Below are 25744 nucleotides of genomic sequence, written 5' to 3'. Positions count from 1 at the left end.
GCCTTATCACTAAACTACCTAAATGTAAATGGTTAGGTAACTAAGGTAACTCCTTATTACTAAACTTATTAGCTCATTTAAAAACTCGCTTATTTATAGCGTAAACATATTTATTCACATAGCCACATACCTATTTATGCAGTTTTTTTCTACTCGTATTGCTCGGAATAGAAACAAATAATAGCGGGTACATTTTACGCGGCAAAATAATTAATACCCTGCCAATTTCGAAGTGAACTAAATCCTAAATTAAAGTAAATAGGTAAATTTAGGAGACTCATTAATCTCATTATTACCTTTAGGCTACGTAATTTATTTTATTGGTTAAAATGTTTACATGACATTACAGTTAAACCCTCGTTAAACCAATGCGTCATGAAACTAGACTAGCAGAGGTAAATGCGTGTTTTTAGAACTATTGAAGAAGTCGAAGAAAGACTACCCTCTCTGTTTGAAGTGTGGTCACTGAACTTTTAATGCAGACAGCTATAATAGTTATAATATGTTGCGTTTCGAAGATATCTTCAAAAGACGCGTTTACCACAAGAGACGCATTCACCTCGGTTGACCCGTTGACCTTAAAGTAATAAAAGACTTAGCTTAATTTTTAAATTTTTATATGTACAAACAAACATGCATGGTCCAAACCAGAAACTAATAAAAACTAGTAGCAATTAAAAACATTGTATTATGTATAGAGTTATAGGTGACACAGCTCAGGTAAGAAAGCACATCAAATATTTTATGTTGGTAATTCATAACAATCAATCGGATTTATATAATGTGTTTTCCCATTTCTTTTAATAACTTTGTTTTCTTTTCCTTTTGTATAAATTTGATATGTTTTCTGAAAGAGCTACGTATTTGTATGATTCCATGTACATATGTATATTTTTTTAAATCAAATTTCTATAACACCTTATGTGTATAATTGCATGAATTGTATAGTAATTTAAATTGTATTTTTTTTATGCATGTTAATTATAAGATGTAATTTTTTTTGAAAAGATGTGTCCCGCCGAGTTTGTTGCCGGTCCCATATTGGGATACCCTCCTCCAATTGAGGGGGGATTTAAATCTTCTCGGGGCAGAGGTGTAGGGTTGGAGCCGGTCTACCTAGCTTTATTTGACGTTCATAAGCGCATTGTAATTATGCCTACTTGAATAAACTATATTTTTATCTTTATCTTTAATGAATTTATTTATTGTTTGTTGTTCAAAAGAAAACGTTATGTCAAAAAAATAACTTTACGCATAAGTATAGTATACGCGATACACGGCCGTCGTGAACGCTGCTCGCACTGTTAGAGCTTGAGAAAGGAAACCTAGGCTTTAAGAGTTCAAGTCTGCACCCAAGACCGAATGTTGTGAGACATACTAACATTGAATAATTTTTCTAGGCTCTCCGAAACATATGTCGCGCGAGAGACTTAAAACAAGTGAGTCTAATTGAGTCTAAACCGTAAAATTATTCAATATTAGTACGTCTCACAACAGTTTATATTCGGAATAACTTGCTGTCATACTTAGGGCATTTTCTGACATCTGCCTTTCTCTGAAGGTCATCCGATATCCAATATTGTGTGTGTGTGTGTTGGTGGCAGTTTTACTGTAGGTATCGACGATAGTATCGCTTCAGGCATAGAGGAAAAAATACATAGATTGCTCACTCCATACATCAGTTTTAGTACCAAAAAGACTATTAGCATCTAGCATCGAGTAGCGGAACTATCAGTACTGCTACTTGACAATAGATGTAGCACCGACCGGAAAGTCTTATGCTGTTGAGATAAAGACTTTCCGGTCGGTGCTACATCTATTGTCAAGTAGCAGTACTGATAGTTCCGCTACTCGATGCTAGATGTAGACACTGAAATTAATAGTCTAACTGATGTATGGAGTGAGCACTCTTGTCTTATTATATTTCTCTATGCTTCAGGACAAATGATTGCAGATAAGCTTTTGGACTGAGCCTAATGCATGTCAATAAGAAGGTTTTCATATTTTTAACTTTTGTCCAAAAAAAATTACACGTTTTTAAGGTGCGTTTATTTTTTTCTTTCGCGAAATCCAAGAAATCAAGTTTCGAAACGATGAAGTGAGAGAAAGGCCTCTATAGATTGCTGGTAAAATTTTTGGCAACCGTATATATATGATCTAAAAAAAAGCACTACGATTTAAAAAAAAATCTTCTGGTTGAACCTACTGCACCTAAATGTCCTTTTTGCGATTCTTTTCTTAGTTTACTATATTTATTCTATAATGTCAGTTAAATCTAGTGTTGGTAGGATCTCTAGTCCTTTGAGTCTGAATTTAAAGAACTTAGCTTGTTTTTACAAGACTCGGCGCTTAAAAAACTTCTGAGTCTTTTAAGTCCCGAGTTGAGTCCTTTGTTGAGTCTTTTTCAACTGCAACTGCAACTCAAAGGGACTTGAGCCTCCGAATAAAGACTCCGTGAACAATTTTAAATGTTTTTCCTAAACAACAGTAAATAAATTAGTCGTGATTGTATGGTGTGTGTACCTAATCCACAAATTTTACCTTGCAATGCATTTCGTATTGTTTGTAAAAAAATCAAGAGTTCTCTGAAAAGGACTCAAGTCTCTACGAGAGACTCGCGTCTCTATTACAAGAAAGAACTCGAGTTCAGGCTTAATTATAAGAGTCTGAAAACTGAGTCGAGTCTTAAAGCAGAGGAGTCAAAGGACTCGAGTCCTATCCTAACTAAGGGCTCATTTAGACGGCGCGCGAACTCGCAGGCGATTTTATTACATTGCGGACCATTGAGGTTACATCAACTCAGCCGACCGATCAAATGACGCAATGTAAATTGTAGTGAAACTTGCATGCGAGGTCTCGCACCGTCTAAATGAGGCCATGTAACACTGGAAATCTGTATCGAAATTACAATTTTCAGCATTTATTTATTTGCTTCAAATCAACGTTCGTCCGTCTCAACATTCCTATCTCCAACGAGACTGCAAGTAGGGTACCTACTTAATTGGATTTTACAATCCAAGAACAAGGACCCTTTGTGCGACCATTTTGTAGAACTTATCCCATTTTCAGCATATAGGGTCATTGTACTAGTTTTAGTCCAGCTCTAGTTTTCATCCACTTGGACGTATTGCAATCAGATTGCAATAAGCAGGGAGTATTATTGCTTGCAGATTGTTTAGAATCCTTATCTACATAAAAATGATATTTAGCAAGTAGCAAATTAAAAATGAGACAAATTATTTGCTAATCCGTCAAGTGGACGAAAACTAGAGCATGGACGGAAACTAACGCAATGAACCCTATCTACCTATGTGCCCTAACCCTCACTCTTTTTACACTAAGTACCATCTGACAAATAGGGCCCGAGAAATAGTGTACCTAATGTAGGTACCTAGTCTAAAACGGACTTCACTAGTGCTGTTCTGTATGAATCGATATTTTTATCGATATTTTTATAGGTACACACTGATACTAACTTATAAATGGATCATAAAAAATTCTAGGGACCTTACCAAACACAGAATAGATAGGTAAAATCTATCGATAATTCTACATTTGAATTTTATTAATAGGTACTTCTTGTGTTTTTCAATAAAACGTATCTAGGGATATTAAGTAATTCTTTGAATAATGTTGAATTTCATGGTTTTTTTTTCTATGTTGATTCTTATTTTCATATGTAGGTACAGTATCTCATACTACCTATATTATCCTATATTTGCGAGTTTACCTACATCAAAGACGCAACATGTAACCTGTCGTGTCAAAAATAAAGTTTGACGTCTCTCCCATTTCATCGTAAAACTTAAACAAGTCACGGTAGCTAATAAACCAGTAATATCTATTAATAATCACTATGTAACAAGTAGAGTCTGTAAATCATACTATTTTAGATGATAATATAATTAATATACTGCACAAAGCAATGAACCAAAACACCTGTTAAGAATTTGAATTGAAGTAAAATTCAATACTATCATCAAAATAATGTAAATAATTCACATACTCGCTGACGAAAATGCTTCTTTTTAGCTTTAAAAAAAAGGCTCATTAATACAGGTTTAATATCTGTACCTAGTAATAATTTAGATTTCATCTGACCAAAGATCTTCAATAGGTATCTAATTTGTTAATCAATTTATCACATTAGCACCAAAAATTGTTATTTATCGTGGGACTAAAATACGTTTACTCATCAAGTCTTCAAACAAACTATTTTTAGTATGTTAGTTGTATACTTCGTATCTATTATGGGCATTATGGCAGCTAGGGTGTGCCATAGCCACTGTCCCCTTCAACCCACAAGTAAAATAAAATAAAAGTACGTTTTTATTGCACGCAAAAAGGCCTATCAAACCAAGTAATTTATACGCCATCAGCCATACTGTTGACGTCATAGTAGAATAATTGATCTCGCAAAACTAAGAGCAATATTGGACTCTATGGGCTCGTAAAAAAAGTGTATAATCTTTCGTATTTCTTAAACAAAAGTAGAATCTTTACGCGCCAGACAACACAAATTGCAACTATCTCTTTCACGCGTGGTTTTTTTTCCCGTAAGCTGAAGTGAGATAAAGATAACATTCCCTCGCGTACTCGAGCGCTGACTGATATTTGGGGTCATAGAACGTGTTTAAATTTCGAAACTAGTTCCGTCCAATACGATGCCTTTGAATTCAGAACGTCGCCATTGGTTAGGGTGGCCTGTACTAAAAACGCGCGCGTCATCGAAAAATCGATAAAACTGTCGTGTTTTTCTTAGACGGTGCGGTCAAATCATCGTATTGTTTGGGTTTCCTGTGAGTTTAGTGGTACGGGGTGTCGGAGCGGCTTGATAGGCGCTTTATGTTATTCGTGCAGCTATTTTGTGAGGCAACATGTCGGACAGAACGTTCATGTAGTTTTAATTTCATTTAAACACGATTTCTTTAAGATAAGTGTGTTGTGGATGTGCCCATAGCTGCCAAACAGCGATGGTAAGTGTGTGCTGTGATCATTTTGTGAAAAATCGAAGTGGAACAGTGTTTTATAGTGTAATATGAGTGTAAAATCGATACTAACCCCAACAACGAGCAGTGTACGGCTAAAATGTTGTGATATCTCGAGTAGTGGAGTGTTATTTTAGGAAAGGAATTCCTGTGTGACATTCTGTACTCGAATATCAATTATGACTAATGAGTTTGGTCATTAATTAGTATGTTTATTGAACTTTAGTTAACTTTTTGCTTAGACAGTAATGTTTTCCTAAGTTATGCATATATATGTGACTATATCTATGATATCGTGGGATTATCATTTGTCAATAGAGACTTCTTTTGATTGGACGTCAGCTTTTGTCTCTGTTACTCCTTCAGAGAGTATTGTCTGTGTATCTCTGTTGCACTTGTGCAATATTTATAGGAACTCTTGCCCCCAGGGTGTTCTATATTAGATTAGTGATGTGTTTGGGATGGATACGATACTTGAATATCGATATCGAAGATTTCGTGATTGTTGTAATAGTTTTTAACTGTCAGTTTATTATTATTTAAATAGGCCGTGATAGTAGTTACTTTATAGAAAGTTGCGAAAGTTATATAAGTTTTGAGAGCCATTTTCACGGCGTCTATAGTACCTACCTATTTACTTCTTTAAGATTTATAAATTATTTTATTCCCTCGTCTGCTTTTTGTCCACAATAGTTTAATACTGCTGAATCATAGGCATGCATTATTTCCGATATCAATTTAATTTAATGAACTCTGGTAGGTATACCTATTATTTGTTTACTGGAGCATTCCTTGCAATTAATACCGATAAGTACCTTCATTAATATTTATATGGAGTAGGTTCCAATTTGTTATATTTTTCAAGTTCACCCCAAAATTTTACTACTGCAATACTCCGTTAAATAATATTTTTTCATACGAAACTTTAGGTCGGTAAGGTAGGTAAGATATTTTTGACGGTTCATCTTATAATATGTATAAGTATACCTATGTTTTGCCAAATTTACCACAAAGAATTCTTATGTATATAGCGTACTATGTACAAGTAGCTACCTATTTAATAAGTGACGTAGGTTATATTTAAGTACTCATCATAAAAGTGTACCTAAGTGAGCATAAAATCGTTTTTAATGGGATGTTTCGTATTTACATACGGTTAACGGAAGTAATCAATCGTAACCAAATCAATTTCATGTGAACAGTACGTACGTAACATACTACTTACTTATTTATTTACTTATACCTATACAGGGTGGCCAAAAAGTCGTGGATCCAACGAAACAGGGAGATAAAGGAGGTAATTTCCAACACAAAATCTTTCTACATCATGGCCATAACTTCATTGCATGAAAAGTTATGATTTTTTTTTATGAAACTACCGAGTTTTTTTTACAATTTACACAATAAAAAAATAAATTGATTAAAAGCAATAAAACAAAAGGTGTTGAATTGTGACTAGATAATGTATCAATACTACAAAAATTGTATTCATTGAAGAAAAAACAAAAATTCATAACTTTTCGTGCAATGAAGTTATGGCCATGCTGTTGAAAGATTTTTTGTTGGAAATTACCTCCTTTATCTCCCTGTTTCGTTTGATCCACGACTTTTTGGCCACCCTGTATATAAAAGCATTTGACTATTCGTGTTTTATAAGCCTGCTCAAAAATAACACCGATAAATAAAGATCGATAACTGTCTCGTACCTATGCACGCAAAAAATACTAAAAATGTCCGACGTCCCTGCTTTCATCCGAACTTATTATTAAAACCCGTTTCAATCCAAAACCAACCCAATCTTTATACGCATAGAGCTCACTTTTATTCGTCAAATCAATTTCGATTAGAATTCCTTCAAAACTGGCATTTGACTTTGAATTCTGTGTGTTTAGGAATAGGGTTCAAGATTTCTATTTTTTTTTTGTTTTATTATAAATCCTAGATTTATGAAGGGTAAGTTGGAGGGAGCAGGTAGTTGTTTTGCGAAGTTCGAACAAAGGAATCGATTTTTTTTTCTCTTTTTTTTGGTTGCGAATTAAGTCGTGCTGTCAGTTTACAACGTTTGCTGACTATTGTTATTGAATACAAACTACACGTGGTTTTGCGAATAAAAAAACGTAACTAAACTTAGTGATATTTCTATTGCGCGACGGAAAAGAGCGTGTCGTAGAGCATGACGTTTTTCGGTCGTTGCTTTTACTAAAGTGATAGCTGGGGCCCGTTTCTCAAAAGCTTGTAACTTGTAATACAAGCGGATGTCACTTTTTGGCAGCTTTTGTTAGAAAGGGACTTCCACTTGTACTACAAGTTACAAGCTTTTGAGAAACGGGACTTTACAAATAGCCACGATGGGTTGCCGGGTGTTGGCTAAAGAATGGTTAAACGCGTTTCAAGACTAATTATTAATTAGCTGCACTCTTCCACGTTAGTTTACTGCAAAATAAGCTGGTTTCAATATTAGACTAGGTACTCTAATTTACTACTCATTAAACATAAAACTTTTTACTCATTAAACAACATTAATTAATAAAAAACAAAAAAAATAATCTCGAGACCACTTTCCATTTTGATTTGAAGTTAAGCCGGTAATCCCTTTTTTTGACATTGATAATTTTTGATTCATCATTAGGATTCTATTAGCCATTCTAGGTGATATAGCCTAAATCATTTAGGCCTATGGTTTAGGTAATGATAGTCCATGGTTTTAGGTAATGAGGCTTGAATTGAAATACCTAATTACGGTACTTATTTATAAGGCATGACTTTTTTTACTACAATAGGACTGAGGTTAATTGTTTTTGAAATTTGAACTCTTTTAACGGCAAGAACTTTTAGGCGTAGATATTATATTAAGTACGACACGCTATAACTCTAAGCGCTAATGACTAAAACAACCGGACAAGTGCGAGTCGGACTCGCCCACCGAGGGTTCCATACTTTTTAGTATGTATTTGTTGTTATAGCAGCAACAGAAATACATCATCTGTGAAAATTTCAACAGCCTAGTGTCTGACAAACGGACAGTGGAATCTTAGTAATGGGGTCCCGTTTTTACCCTTTGGGTACGGAACCCTATAAACAGTGTTTTCGATATTTACGCATACTAGTTCTTACTTCGCGTTGCTTGTAGGCCTACAGTCAGCTGTAGAAATAACAGCGAGCGAAGTGTATAGAAGATTTTTAGAACGTGTGTAGGTACGTGTGCTGATTATTTTATCCGACGGACATGGACAAATTTAATGCTCGTTTCGAAAATCCACCTGAGGGAGGATTTTTTTTTACAGATTTTTACTCATCACGCGGGCAGAACCGCGAGCACGGCTAGTCCCTACTAATCACAAGATACCTACTATCTTATTCGAGCAATTCTTGCATATACCTTTATATACCAAGATATTTATTTATACATATATTTCGAGGATCTCAGAAACTAACGATTTCGATGGAATTTTCTATATACTTACGGGTTGTCGGAGGCGAAAAATCGATCTAACTAGATCTTATGTCTTATCTCTGGGAAAACGCGCAGTTTTAATTTTTATATGTTTTCCGAGCAAAGCTAATAGGTTTCCCAGATATTAATATTTTATGTTATAAATGAGAAAGAAACTCTGTCTGTCTGTTACTTCTACACGTTTAATTAAACCGCTAGGCCGATTTACTTAGAATCGCTGGTGGCCTAGCGGTTAGAGCGTGCGACTTGCAATCCGGAGGTCGCGGGTTCAAACCCCGGCTCGTACCAATGAGTTTTTCGGAACTTATGTACGAAATATCATTTGATATTTACCAGTCGCTTTTCGGTGAAGGAAAACATCGTGAGGAAACCGGACTAATCCCAATAAGGTCTATTTTACCCTCTGGGTTGGAAGGTCAGATGGCAGTCGCTTTCGTAAAAACTAGTGCCTACGCCAATTCCTGGGATTAGTTGCCAAGCGGACCCCAGGCTACCATGAGCCGTGGCCAAAATGCCGGGACAACGCGAAGAAGAAGGCCGATTTACTTGATGAAAGTTTGTATGAAGATAGTTTGAGGTCCGGGGAAGGACATAGAGTAGTCCTTATCAATCATCATCATACCACGCTGACGAAGTCGCAGGCAGAAGCAAGTTATCACTACATAGTATAAAACAAAGTCGCTTCCCGCTGTCTCTCTGTCCCTATGTATGCTTAGATCTTTAAAACTTTTGATGATATTGATGCTGTTTTATTTAATAGAGTGATTCAAGAGGAAGGTTTATGTATAATTTGTTAACACGTGCGAAGCCGGGGCGGGTCGCTAGTTTATAAATAATTTTCAATACGTGACTTAAAATAAACTTCCGTTTTTCAGATGCAGCAGCAAATGTGCCAGCCGGATCAAATGGGGTGAGTTGAATCAAATCATTCTTATTCATAGGTAAATAATAATTTATAATTGTTATTCATACAATTTCTTTTGACCTACAAGTTGACCCTACATTGAATGTACCCATCATTCATTACTGGAGATCTGGGCCCGTTTCTAAAAAGCTTGTAACTTGTAATACAAGTGGAAGTCCCTTTCTAACAAAAGCTGTCAAAATGGGACTTCCACTTGTATTACAAGTTACAAGCTTTTGATAAACAGGGCACTGGGCCCGTTTCTCAAAAGCTTGTAACTTGTAACAAAAGCGGATTTCACTTTTTGACGGAAAGAGACATCCACTTGTATTACAAGTTACAAGCTTTAGAGAAACGGGCCCCAGATTGAGATATGGCCACTTGTTAGCCTTTTTAGTAGCTACGCGAGTTCATTTTGGCGCGTTATTGTTCTATCCATTATACTACCTCGTGCCGCCCAATGTACATTACGATGTACCCTGTTTCAACGGAATTTCAACTTTAAAACAAAGCATTTCTTTTGTCTCGTTCAAATTTGGCTGTTTATGAACATAGTTCTAAATATGAATTTATGTCGTTTCAGCCAACCACAACAGCAGCAGGTGATGCTGTGCCCCGTCCGACTCATCTACGAGACGCAGATCCTAGTCCAGCCAGGTAATATCACTTATATCATTTTCACATTCACCTGCAGCGCTATCATGGTTAAGCAGCATGCTGCAGCGTTGTTATCACCTGTCATGTCATGCATCACTTTCGCACTTACATACTTGTTAGAACGTGATAGGCATGGTGACAAATGATAAAGAGCCGACCATCTTAGTCCTTCTGAATATACAGATATAAAGAGTAATGCAAATACTACAGACACTTTATCTCAGAAACCAGTCACAAACACAATCAACTTTAAAAAAGGGGTGACTTAACAAAACATTCATGTAAATTGCTCAGAACATTACATTCATAACAGAATACTTATTGTAGCAATATTTCTATTCCAGGCGAACAGATCCAACCGAATCAAACGCTTTTCATAAATCCACAAAACCCACCGCCATGGATACAGAACCAGGTCCGGCCCCAAAACCAGGTCATATACATGCAGCAGATGCCAGGCAACATGATGCCTTCCGTCCCTCAGCACATGGACCAAAATCAGATGTACCTGCAGAACCTGCAAGGCTACTACCCACAGCAAATGATACAGATGGACCACAGACAAATGTCCAATGTCGTCCAAATGATGCCAAATATCGGACAGATTACTGGACAAAACGTTAATATGGGTCAAAATGTAATAAATGTAGGCCAAAACGTTAGTAATATTGCTCCAAATGTAATAAATACAGGACAGAATGTAATGCCAATAAGTGACGTGCAAAATGTACAGAAACCTGCTAATGTGGGTGTTAATATTGCTCAAAACCAAAATATGGCCAGTATAGTTAGCAATGATAGGGTTTACAATAGTAATATGCCGAATACAATACCAATGGCAAACCAAAATACAATGACGAATGTTACACAAACACAAGATCGGACAGGTAATATGAATCAGAACTTAGTTAATATGCAGAAAGTCGCAGAATTACAAGGGATGAGACAACAGAATGTGAGACAACCACAAGTCACAGTGTCACCGATGCAAAATGTAAAATATGCTCCAAATACTGTTGACTTTAGACAAAATGCTCCCCAAAATGTTGGTCATATCAGAGCAGTAAACAGTCCAAGACCAATGAGCACTACTAGCAACATACCAAATAATGTTATGCAAGCAAATGCATTAAATAAAAAAGTTGCTATACCAAGCAACCCAATGCCTCCTGTCGTGACAAGTCCAGTCAGGCATTACTTCAGACACCCACAGCCCAAACTAATTAATATAGCGCCAATGCAAAATCAGTACGTGCCGAGCGGAACACAGACTATAAATAGGCCTAGGCCAAATCAAAGTATTAACGAAGTAAATAGGAAAAGAAAGAGCGAATCACCCGATGAGACTAAAAGGAAAATACCTAATAATCAGTTTGTAAGCGTAGAAACCGCAAATGGTACAACTATTAGTTATATACCCACCCCTGTTAGAGACTTTAAGCTAGTATCAAGGAATGTCGAGACTGCATCTACCGGAACACAAGCCAATATCGCCAAGGAAAATCCTCAAGTTGTTGATATGAAAGTCATACCACCGACTAAAGATAATACTCTAATCGAAAGCGATAAGTTAGTTAGAAACACAGTTTTTACTCAAGCAGCTCAAGCTCTTAATAGACCACTAATAAGAACTGAACCTCAACCGGTGCAACCGGACGTCGTTATACGAATAGAAAAAATGCATTCTCCAACAAAAATTAGACCTACAGAACCCATGAAATTTGTAACATCAGAGGGAAACACGGAACAGGTAAAACCAGAGACATCAAAACCAAATACAGAAATAGTGAACATAGAAACAACTAAATCAAATGCAGAATTACCGAAAATGGAGACATCAAGACCTAATATAGAATTATTAAAACTAGAACCAACGAGACCAGTTAAAGAACCATTAGTAATAGATACATCAGCACCAAATTCTATACCTTTTGTATTAAGTGCATCCATAGATGAACAAAAACTAAATACCAACAAGTCATCTCAACCAAGTAAACTAGAAATTCAATTAAAAATAGAATCAAGAGCAAATGCAGAATCATTAGAAATGGCTACAAGTAAAACGCCAGAATTTAAAACACCAAAACAAAGTACAGAAACACCGAAAATAGAAACAATCACAAAACCAGAACAACAGACAGGAACACCTAAAATAGAAACGGTTACGAAGCGGAAAGAAGTTACAAAACCTGGTAAAGTTAAAAAAGAGGAAACGCCCAAATCAAAAACTAATATTAAAGAAGTAAAAACTGTAGAAGCAACAAAATCAGAAGTAGAATCAAAATCTGCAAAAATAGAAACTAAAGAAGTTAAAGATGTAAATAGAAAATTCACAGTTACTTCTATAAATGATTTTAAAGGAAGTGAGTTGCAGATAGCCAATGGTAGTGTGAGAAAAGAAGATACTGATCATTACATATTAACGCATGTTTTGGATGGATACGTTATCCAAGAGTCTAATACAGCTTTCCCTGTAAGTGTTATTCCTTGTTTTATTAATTTGTTTGTTCTAAAACTGATTGAATTCATTTGGATTTTATGCACGTAAGATGTATTGGAGTATTTAACTTAGAAAACGGGGTAATTTATTAAATAACAAAATAGTTATTTTCGATACAAGTGCGAAAAAGAGGAAATTCGAAACGAGTGGCGATAAATTAAAACACGACCGAAGGGAGTGTTTTAAATCGACACGAGTTGCGAATTACCTATTCGCACGTGTATCGAACAACGTTTTACAGTACATATGGCACTTTAAAGTTTCGACATACGCACGAAAAGTGCTATTTTACGCACTAGTGCGGAAAAGTAGCCCCATATGTACTGTAAATGTATTATACAAAACTAGAAGTATATAGCAACAGTAAGCAGCCTTGGGAAGTGTTGCAGTAGTGTAAGTGTTGCCAAATGGAAAAATTAAATAAAATGAATAATTATATTGATTTCAGACACCAGTGCCCTGTTTATCAAAAGCTTGTAACTTGTACCCAATACAAGTGGAAGTCCCTTTCTAACAAAAGCTGCCAAAAAGGGACTTCCACTTGTATTACAAGTTACAAGCTTTTGATAAACAGGGCACAGGTATGAAGTGCTTAAGATATAATAGATATTAGTCATTTTCAAAACTACCCTGTTTTCGCAGTTACCCTTCTTATATGATAGCCTAATGAAACTTTTAAAGTACGTACTTACGAGTATAAAAAAAACTATTGATGAAAAATGTAAGTACCTAATATTCCGATGTTTCCAAGTTAATCTATGATGTGTCTATGATCTATGATGTATTAGTTTAATGAAATGCAATAAATCTTTTTCAGATACGCAAACCGCTAAAAGAGAAAATAATATACCAAAACGCAGATCTATCGTTAGAGCCAAAGAGAGAAGAAACATATAAGCACAGGACAGAAGATGGGAAACTTATAAAAGATAATAGTAAAATACTGAGCATTTCCGATTTAAACCTGAACGAAGATGAGGCGATAGAAAGCGAGGCTGAGACTGTGAAAAGTAAAGAGGAATCGGAAAAAAGTGAAGATGATAAAACTAAAAGTGAAGAAAAATGTGACGAAGGTGAGAGAAATAATTATTATAACGTTTTTATAATTACTTACCAGTATGTACAGTCGCTATCAGATATATCGGAGCGGCCATGTTCACTATATCTGAACACGCAACTCTAACGCCCTGACAATAGAGGCGTGTTCAGATATTTGTGAGCGCCTTGCCGCTCCGATATATAATTTATAAGATGAATTGCATCGCATCGAAATCAACTTAATCGTAAAAATATCACAATTAAATGTTGCCAGGTCAATATATTTTTTTAAACTGTTAGGTAAATAAATATTTTTACTTCTGACAGTATGTAATCGGTTTTATGCATTTAGAACAGCGACTTGATTTAGGTTGAGAATCTTTTTTTTGTTTGTCCATAATCTCGAAAACGGCTTGGCCAATTTGGTTACGGTTTTCGGTAAAGGTGATGCTGATGCACATGGCAGCGATGGCTGAATTTAATGCTATTACATATATACTATTAATAGTAACATTTCTTTCCTATCCATTCAACTTGTTTTAACTAAGTATTTAAGTATTTCTTGAAACCATTATTTTCAGTGACAACATAAAAATCATCGAAATGGTAATTGTAATTTCGGTAAAAATCTATTTCTTCATTTCAGATTCGGATCAACCTTTCGCGAATCTAACGCCATCTACAATCAAGTCTTGGACGGTAAGATTTCTTTATACTCCGTACTGATTTTGCATTCTTCTAATAACTTGGAGAGACCAAGTAAATATGTACTTTGCTTTGTAAATAAAGCATGTCTCTCTGTACAATTGTATTACATACTTACTGTGGGACTGTGGCCTGAAACTTGTTCATCAATGATTTTAGATTTTTGGTTCTTCTTTTTAATCTATGAAGTTTTTACAAGTACAAATTGCTCACTATATAGGGTAATTTGCCAGTAACTGGCCACTTTTAGTAACTGGCTGCCCTAAATTAAAAATAAATTCTATTAATATAAACATAATTCATTTTAGTATAAGGCGGCCAGTTATTGAAGGCTGGCCAGTTATTGAAACCTTATACTAAAATATAACTCTATAGGTGAATACATTTCATTTGGTGGCCAATTGCTAACAGTGGCCAGTTACTGGCGAATTACCCTATAAGCTCCGTGTGCAATTTGAAAGCTCTGGGATATTTTTTTGTCTTAGCCAAACAATTTTTGACACGGGCAACATTTGTTTGACAGGTCGATCAGCTGGCGTCCCACCTGTCAAAATTCAACTGGGCAGAGACAATCTCAGTGTTGTCAGAGCACGAGATAGACGGGGAATCCTTGTTTCTGGTCAACAAGCAACAGCTCGTGCAGATCGGAGTCAGTGAAACGCACGCTGATGCTATATGCGAGTTCGTAAAGACTAGTTAAAAATAAATTGTATATAATGTAAATATAGTGTGATATTGTATTAACTATGGTTATGTGTGAAGTGCTTGCGAAACAAGCGACGGGACAATTGTGAACTTTACTGACGCCTAGCGACATACTGGCGACGTAGTGACGAATAAGATGGCGACTGGCGAAATAATGACGACATATTGCCGACTGGCGACAGAATAGCGACACAATAGCGACACAATAGCGACACAATGACGACAAATCTTAGCTTAGCTGTACGCTGTACCACTTCAGAGACAGGCTACAGGTTTTATTTTCTGGCATTAATAGCGACATCCTAGCGACTAATGACGTACTGGCGACATAATGACGACAATTCGACAACTAAGGAAAAATTAATACAATTCCTCGTGTGCAGGAAAAGTTGTATAGTATTTTTCGTGGAAAAAAGTGATATCCACTGGGTCAGAGTGATTTTTAGTGTACTTTGAAAGTGAAACACCCTGCAATGGATTATGGGGTCTATGGGTAAGTAGATAGGTAAAAAAATAGCATTTTTTAATCTTGACTTATACAGGGTGTGTTAACCCTGTCCATCCACTTAAAAAGGTATACGGTCTGTATATACTTTAGTGTGTAAAATATATCCTAATTCTGTTGTGCCACTAATTGATGAAACTAATACGAGATTTTTGTGGATATATTACAAACAGTATTTTCAATTTTGTATAATTGTTGTGATTTGTATATTTTGAGTAGCTAATTATTGCCAAGGTGATATTTAAATGTACTACCTACATCCAATATTGATTTGCTAATTTTTAACCTATTTTTGCATCCCATGTAAATATTATTACCTATTGTCTGTAGACTACCCCCTTATTCATAAAACTTTACAAGCCGCAATTATTTAATTTATGTTTTATCTCTCTCTCTCTCTCTTACAAATATATAAGTCAAAATGACAGATTAAGACAAAATTGCGGCTTGTAGCGCGTTTGTGAATAACGAAAATAGTTTATTTTTGTTAGAAAAAAATACCTAGATTCGTTGTAAAAAACTGGCCTTAATATTTTGCTCATCTTGTTATTATCTGTCGTTTTATTTATAATTTACATGGCTAACTAGTTATAAGTACCTAAAGTGTATTTTTTATATTCTTGTGGTTTAAATACTTGATCCTATTGCGCTGTTACCATTATAGTGACATTAGTGACATATTTTAAATGTTGTATTTTAAATAATAATTCATACCTAGCCCTAATTTCAGAAAGAAAACATTTTGGTTGTTAAGAATCCACAAAGTAATCCAATTTGTATGTGATCTGAGGAGATTTATTGAGATGACCGCAACGAATAATTATACGTCATTGACATATATCTCAGCACTGGCCTTACGGGCAATAAGAATGGGGCATGAATGGGGCCAGTACAGCGGTGTGACAACGCGATTGGTCGCAACTAGTTGCGTTAGACTGCACGATTGGCTCGAATTCGGGAGTGATACCGCTGAACTAGTACCATTTTTAGGGTTCCGTACCCAAAGGGTAAAAACGGGACCCTATTACTAAGACTCCGCTGTCCGTCCGTCCGTCCGTCCGTCCGTCCGTCTGTCACAAGGCTGTATCTCACGAACCGTGATAGCTAGACAGTTGAAATTTTCACAGATGATGTATTTCTATTACCGTATAACAACAAATACTAAAAACAGAATAAAATAAAGATTTAAGTGGGGCTCCCATACAACAAACGTGATTTTTGACCGAAGTTAAGCAACGTCGGGCGGGGTCAGTACTTGGATGGGTGACCGTTTTTTTGCTTGTTTTGCTCTATTTTTTGTTGATGGTGCGGAACCCTCCGTGCGCGAGTCCGACTCGCACTTGGCCGGTTTTTAGTGCCCGTAAGGCCCGTCCTGAGATATACGTCAATGTTTTTTGCGTACTGTGACATGTAATCTATAAATGTCATTTGGCAAATGACAGTAATAATTTAAGTTCGTCTCATAAATCTTCTCGTTTTTCATATGAGCAAATTCACTTTATTAAAAATGTCAAGCGATTAGATCAAACAAAACGTCAATTGTTATACCTATTTGTCTAATTAGTGTATTTTTATTATGTAAAACTTTTAAGTTATAAGGTTATAACGCGTGTTAAAATAAGTAAATAACAAATTTCCCATTTAAACTGTCGATGACTGTAAGAAAATATGAGAATGTGTCAATAATATGTCTGCATCGAATGACATAACTCATATAACATCAATCTGAAAATTAGGGGTCTACTTGAAAAATCTACAAGTTACAATTTTGGCAATTGTCATTGGTCAAGTACATTTACCAACCAACTAGCGACCCGCCCCGGCTTCGCACGGGTTAACAAATTAGACATAAACCTTCCTCTCTATTAATAAAACCGCATCAAAATCCGTTGCGCAGTTTTAAAGATCTAAGTATGATACAGACAGACAGACAGCGAGAAGCGACTTTGTTTTATAGGTACTATGTAGTGAGGTTGCCGGTTGTAACTTGTAATATTACAAAACAAGGCCTAGGTCAAAGATCCTACTATGAACGAAAAAAGTATTTGTATTTAATATTAAAAAAATTGTAAATAAGAAATTTTATACGTGAGACGAAGGGATAAGGCTGCAATGTAATTTATAACTTAGAATATTATTTTGTACAAAACATTTGTACAATATTATGAACCGAGGAAAAAATAAGAAATAAAATAATGAATGTACCAAGTCGGTTTTATTTCATCAAGGCACTTTTAAGCAAACACACAACAACAAACAAACATATCACATTTATTATAAGAAGGTACAATAATCCCACTTCTTTTAGAGAAAAACGGATTGTACCGATAATAACGGAAGACTTCTTTTTATTTTCTAGTTCAATATGCGTATTTCCTGCAAACAATACATAATAACACATCTCAAAATTACAGATTTTATAATTTTAACTCAATAACTCTAATTACACTCTAGATATACAGCGCGTGGCCTGTAACACGGGCGAAAAATTAAAACGTAGATTCTACTCCTCAAACTAGACAATGTTTGTTCAGCGACTTTTAAAAATAACTTGTGGTTTAGATTTTAAAACACTTTAAAATTTATTCAAACACGCAATGTATTACGAAATTGATTATGCCTGTACGGATGCTGTACGGTGACAAGACTGACAGGCAATGTCAATTAAACGGAATTTAAAGTACATTGAAAATATTATTTAGTTTGAAAAAGGGACAATCTTAAGACTACATAATTTCAAAAAGTTGTTGAACAAAAGTTTTATTGTTTGAGAAGTAGAATCTACGTTTTAATTATTCGCCCGTGTTACGGGCCACATGCTGTAGTATGCGATTCCCTCACGACATTTTGAGTCGCATTAAATTTAGCAGATATTCAAGAGAATGAGACCTTTTAAGAAATTACTTAAACTCTTATCAGTCTCATTTTATATCATTACTTTAGTAAAAAAAACAAAGATTTTTATATTACAATACAGCCTTACAGGGCGACCCTGCCATTTGAGTAGATACTACCGACGGAAGTTCTGACCTCTACTCACCTTGGAACCGTCTTTTCCATATTTCATCTGCTTTCTTCGGAACATCCGCATTCGTTTCCAACCCCGATTTGACCCTGAAGCTGAAACACAATAATATCTCTACTACCAACTTTAGAAATTAATTCTTGAAAGTATCAGTATTATTTATGTGAACCATCTGTATGAGGACGAAGAATCGAAATAGGACCGGGATCAACGCCACTAAGCAGTGAACTATGAAATATTAGCTAACGTTTTAATTAGAATCCTACCATCTATGGTTTTAATACTTTTAATGGTGACAGACGTTTGATTATAATATCGTCAGGTGACAAGCAAAAGTCACTAATTACTATAAAATATTTAAACAAATTCAACCTTCTTTTCGTACTAATATGGTTCACTATGGCTATGAACTTGTGGTTTGTGGTGGTACTTAGTGACTTTTGCTTGTCACCTGACGATATGCAAACTTAGTTCTATAGATCACAACTGAACGTCGCCATCGTGTAATTGCCGTTTCAACCATCGCATGGCCATCTCTCTGGGCCATCGTGTAGAGGAGCCATTATGGGTATGCCACAGTGGGATTGGTCAAGGTGCGCACAAGCGGGCTATAGCGACATTGAAATTAGATCGACGTAATCTCTGTCGCATCACTCGAATGGTACAACTCAACAGAAAGAAGTAGATACGACTTTTGAACATCTGTTCACTATAGCTTTATCATTTGAATAGAATGAGTCAGCAATAGACGCCAATATTCATGCAAAACGTTTGGATGTACTCACATTTGTACCCGCCGGGCACAGGGAACAGGCGTTTTCATATTAATCATTCCCATTTGTCCCAGACTCGTGTATGGTGGCGGTCACGTAGGACAAATGGGAATACACCGACGTTCGTACGAAATGAAACATCGAGCTTACTCAATATAATCTATTAAAAAATACAATACACCCATATTTACAAACCACATAACAAACACAATATCACAAACGTTTAATTTCTCCTATTAGTCTTCCCCATTAAATTGACGAATTGACTGAATGGGAACTTCCCGCGCCTCATGTGTTTTTTACCAGGCAACACTTCAGCGTCATCTGCCACAGAGTAGTCATTCTTCGAAGTAACATCCTCGGAGTAGTCGCTTTCGTCTTGTTCGAATTTTCTGGCACTGTCTGGTCTCACGCGCTCGCGGCTGGCACTTCTGTAGCGGGGCTCTACTGCCGCTCCGCCGAATTTCGTGGTTTCCTACGGAATTTATAGTAAATTTAATTTCTGGGTCCTACCCTGACTATCTATAAAAATATTCTTTCAAGAGATATAATGAAAAACATTTGGGTTGTAAGGTTGTAAACTCTGGCACACTAGTAAATGTTTTTAGGGTGGCGGTGCACGTCGGTTTAAATGATAACCACTTCTTGCTGTAGACGATATTTATTGCCGAGCTTACGCTAGCAGGATACAGTAATTTCATAACGTGAACTACATTATAATCTAATTTAACATAATAACTTCTTCTCTCTTATCGCTTACTCTCGCAGTGTTGCCAACCACATTGCTATTTACTTTTCCCTCTCAAGAGGTGTTTGAATGCGTGGCGATTCGCCACATGTTATTCCTAAATATTTTCGTCTTGGTTTTTGACCGGACATTCATCAACTGTTCTTATCCAAACTCCTGTAGGAGAAAAACTTAAGTGAATCTTTGCAGACCATTAGACTTTTAGAATTTCCTCCTCATGGAGAATGATCCTCGTATATCGATTTTGTATGGCGGGAACTGGGAACTCCTGGTTTCAATACTGTTTTTGCGAATTTTTGGAGCACAATAGTCCTAAAAGAAAGAGGCTTCAGGCGTAAATATAATGAATGTATATTAGTGCGTTAATACGGTACCTACCCTTGACTGTTGGCACATGAGCGTCTCAAAGAAGAACTTGTCAGCCCGACCTTCGGTATTCGGTCGGACTTTCACCGACTGTTCATCGTCAGAACTCTCGGACGAGCGCAGCTGGGGACAGTCCTGGGCTGGATGTTTCCTCACGCGAGTGCTGTAAACAAGGTTTTTTATACGTTGGTGGCAAACAATAATACTTGTGTGATCGTAAGTGGTTACAGTAGCCTGTGGACTCCAGACTGTGAATACCAGAGGTCTTTCTGAAAAACTACATACTATGTATATAGTCCCTCGAGAAAACCTCCGCAGGGATTTTAGCCATCATCAGGGCACCTTGTTAAATCTTGATTCTGTTTTCTATACAATTCATTTACGTCCGGTATGTCCAGGTGCCGCTCTCAGAGGCTAGGTCCTGCCAGTAAGCCCTTCCAATCTGGTCCTCGGGAAGAAAGTCTGGGCGCCTGAAGACCACCGTGACAGCAACAGCTGACATAAAAAGCCAAGTTTTGGCCTTCACAAATTTATCTAAGGTAATTAAGTATTAGCTATCGTGTCAAAAATATTAGGACTCCGGATCTAGGACGGTAAAAAGCAAACTGTACCTACCACATAAGTTAGTGTTCATCGTAGCCTATGTAGCCAACCTTGTGTTGGGTGAAACCTTGCTTTACATACTTCATATAGACGATGCCATCATCAAACGAAACGAAACAGATCAGATGAAGATGAAACGGTTACCTCCGCTTCTTTTCCAGCCCAATAGCAGGGGCCACGGTGGGCCGCGGCGGCAAAGGGGCGACGGGGGGCTGGTCTCCACCAGGGGCCTGTGAAGAAAGAGAATACATACTCCTGGAAGAGAAGCCCTGGGACAGGATTTTCTGATTCCGAACCCAGGGGGGCAAGGTTCGAACTTTACCAAGAGAATTGTTTTTTTAACACAACAGAATCACGATGTTGAACATTGAATAATTTTACGGTTTGGACTCACTTTGGGGGAGGTCTTCCGCTGTCATTGTAGGCGGACATAGTGGTGTGTTTGGGCTTTGGTCTCCTAACACTTGTAGCGATACACAGCACGAACTCATTATGTCCTCTACACTGTGTGTGTTTTAAATTCGAGAATCACGATGACCAAAAAGATTGAGAACTGTTCTAGTGTTCGTACTAGTTGTTTGTACCATGTACCTCTTTAAGTATTTCACAGTTATTAAATACGAAATAATATCGCCAGGTAACAAGCAAAACTCACTAATTACTAAAAAAATATTTAAACAAATATCAACCTCCTTTTAGAACTAATATGGTTCACTATGGCTTTGGCTATGAACTTGTGGTGGTAATTATAGTGAGTTTTGCCTATCACCTGACGATGTTTAAACGTAAAAGTACGAGGTACTTTATTAATTGCTTGAACGCATTACGATATTATTATTCTTATGGCAATATGCGATACTGTTTATCGGAGGCATCATCCCCTGAATTGGATTGAAAACCTGATACTGATGTTCCGTCGGAAAGTTTCCAAAACAACTCAGAAAACTTCGGGAATTTCTTCTATTTTTTCATAGAACCCATTTCCAAAATAAGATTTTCCCGTGAAATTATTATATAAAGAACTTTTCCAAAACTTTACGCGACTTGCCCTTCTGTAGGTACTCAAAAGTAGTGAATATTATAAAAAAACGTATAGTTCCTTTTTCTACTCCAGCACTTAAATGTGTCAATTAAATGACTGACAGTGATATCTAAAGCAATGTCATTTGAATGATTTGTCTATAGGCTCATAAGATGACTGCTAGCAGTCATCTTATGAGTATAATACAACTGCTTTATTTTTTTTAAAGATACAAGTTCCGATCATCTTGATTGAAAGAGGTATGTTTTCATTTACAATAATAACTCTTTTTTTTTTTTAAATAATAACTCAATTTTTTTTAAATAATAACTCTTTTTTTTTAATAATAACTCTTTTTTTTAAGCAGCTGTCATAGAAAAAGTAATGTATGCAACAGCTCATAATTGGTTCTTAAAATTCTCGGGTCTTTTTTTACAAAACTCGACTACGTCTCGTTTTGTAACTTCGACCCTTGAATTTTAAGAACCCTTATTATATCACTGTTGCATAAACTACTATTCTTCCTTTCCTTTTCTTTTGGGTGCTATTACTAGTGTAACACAAAGATAGTATGATTATCTCTGTCTATGTTTGAAATGAGACAGTCATTTGACAAACTATAATTAACTTACTTTGACTCCCGTATGAAAGTAGCAATGCGTGATCCGCTGTATATCAGCCCAGGCCACGATGTACTTCGCCATGGACAAGGGGATCTTGGGCAGGAAGTTGGAATGGAACTTGCCCTGGCAGTAGATCGTGATCACGTCGGTGTCCTTGATCTCGAAGATTATGCGGAACATTGTGCCTGTTAAACAATATACCGGTCAATCCACATTATATTTTTATTTTTTGTTCCAAGGAACGGAACAAACTCCTCAACGGAACGGAACGGAACAGACGGCCTACCGCGAACCACGTTCGACGTGTTGCCTCTCTATCGCACTTGTAAATTCGTACGTAAGTGTGACAGGGAGGTAACACGTCGAACGTGGTTCGCGGTAGGCCCCGGCCGGACATGCACGGAATTTTCATTCGATTTCCGCACGGAATGACAGGTGGGAACAGGACGTCGCTCTACAAATGCATAGCGCTGTCTCGCTTGCACATGTCATTCCGTACGGAAAATTCCGTGCGTGTGCGGCCAGGCTTATGGGTTCGCTCTTGACATCGTACAAAAATTGGCGTTGACTAAACGTTAGCAACTAAAGTGTCATTCTATAGATCTTGCTAACTATGTAAACAAAAAGTCACTAGTAAATTGACATTCAGAGATGATTTCAATATGGCGGTTTGTTCACATAGTTAGCAAGGTGGCGCCATGGAATAAAAACTACACTACTCTACAGTATACTGACCAGGCACGAACATGTTGTAGTTGGTGTCATAATTCCCGCTGCCGATCCATAGTCCGTTCTTGCGAGACAGAGATATAATGTTGTCTCTGTGGAAGCGCACGTCGAAGTGGAGTACCACATCGCGTGGCTCCTCCCCCTCCTGCGTGCACAGGTTCACTGACATCCTGGAAATAGATAGAAAACAGCATAATAATTAATAGTACCCTGAATTTGACAGCTGAAGTAAAGCTGGTTAAGGAAATCTTGTCAGTAAAAAAAGGCGCGAAATTCAAATTTTTTATGAGACTATATATCCCTTTGCGCCTACATTTTTAAAATTTGCCGCCTTTTTCCACTAACAAGATCTGCTTGACCAGCTAGATGGTGTACATTATATGGTAGCTTTACTCTGGTTGTCAAAAGTTGACGATTTGACCAGAAGAACCGTTGAGGTTGCCACAAAATATGACTCCGTAATGCGCCATCTATTTAAGCTGTAACACGGAAGCCCCGAGTTTGAGACCTGAGGAATCGGCAGGGTGTTGCAGTTTAGTATCTTGGATATAGTGACTAAATTGTAGTAGCAGAGGCAAGTATATTGTAGAGCACTGGTGGGATCAATCTTGATCATAAGTTGTCAGCAATACTAGCAATAGCAAGAAATAAGTAAAACACAAACTTACTTTCTGGCATTTTTCTTAATTTTGCCGCCAATTTCTATTCTATCGCCAATCTTCAGGTCCGCAGGTATGTTTGCCGTAAAAACTGGCATTTTTCTTACTAGATATTGTACGAAATCTAGGTATAACTCCTAGCAATACAACTAACACAATTTACAACAGTTTAACTACACTTTAACAATGAAAGCCCTAGCTTTTCCAAGTTAGGGCTGGTGGTCTTTCTGTCGCATTTTGAACTGAAAATTTAAGCATAGCAGCCAATATTTAAAGTATTTAAACGCTTGTACAATTTTCGTTTCTGATTATCTGATCCAAATATATCAATTTTCTGTCACCTGCCAGACTGACAATAACGCTGGCTAAATATTAATTTTACTGCGTTTTACTGCTATTAAATTAAGCAAAACCTCGAAACTTTTTGGACGTGACAAAAATTCGAATTTTTACAAAATTTGAGTTTTTACATGGCAACACTGGTTGTCAGTTTGACAACTTTGACAGTTCTCCGGTTATCAGCCAGCCTATTATGGATAGCTTTATCCATCTTTATCCACGTGATAAAATAACTGTCACTGTTTAACACCGTGGGAAAGAAAGTGACGGACACCGTTTTATCACGCTGTCACGTAGACAAGAACGACCATCATATCCGTACAGGTGGATTTGGAAGAATTGGAAGAGTGACCGCATCTTATCATACATAACCTATTTCTGCAATCTCAGACTGTTTTTATCAATTTGCAAACTGCATACGCCGTTTAATCGGTCAAAACATATAGTTAAAAAAACACTCTTCACCGTCAAAGGTAGCTTTGCCACGTATTGCACTGTTTATATTGAAGAAAAGTAGATCGTAAAGTGTAGCACCGTATTTCACTTTTATGTGAACATAAACTCTTTATTCTTTTAACCTTGGTGTATTGTTTTGAGTGTCGCTAACTGCAGATATGTTAACCGGCTAATAATATAGCTAATTAATGGTAACAAAGATTACATTGTATATAGCGAATACGTGGAACAGCCGAGTTAAAAATAGTTGTGTTGTGTATTTCAAAGTAAGTTTTTAACAAGAATACAGTATTCTATCTGATACAATAGCAAATAAATAACGATTGTATATTGTTTCTTATTTTTAATCCAGTATTTTAATTATCCTTTAAAATTTAATCATGTTTTCAAATTTACTTTCAGTATTGCATCAGGTTTACAATAACAAATATAACACAGCTAATGGCTTCCATTAAATGCAGTTGCATCATCCTTAAATAAATGTAAATGTACTCTGAATATCAATATAATATAGGTATAAATTGCAATAAAAACTTTAGTTTTTTAACAAATCTATGTGTAACACTGATTTAAACTTTCACGATTTTTACACATTATTAAATTGTACAACGGGACTTAATCGCGTATGTAATTTTTAAGATTTACCTCCGACGTTTCGAGGACGGCATTGTCCCCGTGGTCTTGGGGAAACGTCTGAGGTAAATCTTAAAACTTACATATGCGATTAAGTCCCATTGTACAATTTAATAAATCTATGTGTGTTAAGGTTTTCCGAAAAAAATTAGGAAGACTTCCTGTATATTAACTTACATGCCTTGGCATAACAGTTTTGAATGATTCACAATTAGTTTCACTAGACTTATTTTAACCGGGATATGAACCGTGATTAGGATTACCTCGTGTATTGTTTTGAGCTCCTGATATTATGACGATATTATATTAGAAT

General features: G+C 36.4%; 3 protein-coding genes across 4 annotated transcripts in view; 2 read left to right on the top strand and 1 right to left on the bottom strand.

Annotated features, from left to right (window-relative positions):
• The window catches only part of LOC134659156 (GILT-like protein 2), a 186962-nt gene that overhangs the window by 89032 nt on the left and 72186 nt on the right, over window positions 1-25744 (top strand). The gene's annotated exons all lie outside the window — the stretch shown is intronic.
• Window positions 9910-14946, top strand: LOC134658965 (uncharacterized). Its single transcript, XM_063514571.1, has 5 exons — window positions 9910-10003; window positions 10348-12476; window positions 13321-13576; window positions 14188-14240; window positions 14770-14946. Exons 1-5 carry the CDS (start codon window positions 9910-9912, stop codon window positions 14944-14946), a joined length of 2709 nt encoding a protein of 902 aa, XP_063370641.1.
• Window positions 17760-24382, bottom strand: LOC134659202 (uncharacterized). Of its 2 annotated transcripts, XM_063514831.1 has the most exons (8): window positions 24013-24382; window positions 23351-23514; window positions 22625-22800; window positions 21116-21201; window positions 20381-20531; window positions 19558-19729; window positions 18497-18576; window positions 17760-17832 (listed from the first exon to the last, which is right to left on the bottom strand). In XM_063514831.1, the coding sequence occupies exons 1-8, from the start codon at window positions 24099-24101 to the stop codon at window positions 17812-17814; spliced, it is 939 nt and encodes a 312-aa protein (XP_063370901.1). In that variant the 5' UTR covers window positions 24102-24382; the 3' UTR covers window positions 17760-17811. The 2 variants fall into 2 exon arrangements, with proteins under 2 accessions (XP_063370901.1, XP_063370902.1); XM_063514832.1 differs by lacking the exons at window positions 17760-17832; window positions 18497-18576 and having other exon boundaries at window positions 19432-19729.

This window comes from Cydia amplana, chromosome 24 (assembly GCF_948474715.1).
Source record: "Cydia amplana chromosome 24, ilCydAmpl1.1, whole genome shotgun sequence".
Classification (NCBI taxonomy): Eukaryota; Metazoa; Arthropoda; class Insecta; order Lepidoptera; family Tortricidae; genus Cydia; species Cydia amplana.
This window is presented reverse-complemented; position numbering and strand designations above follow the sequence as displayed.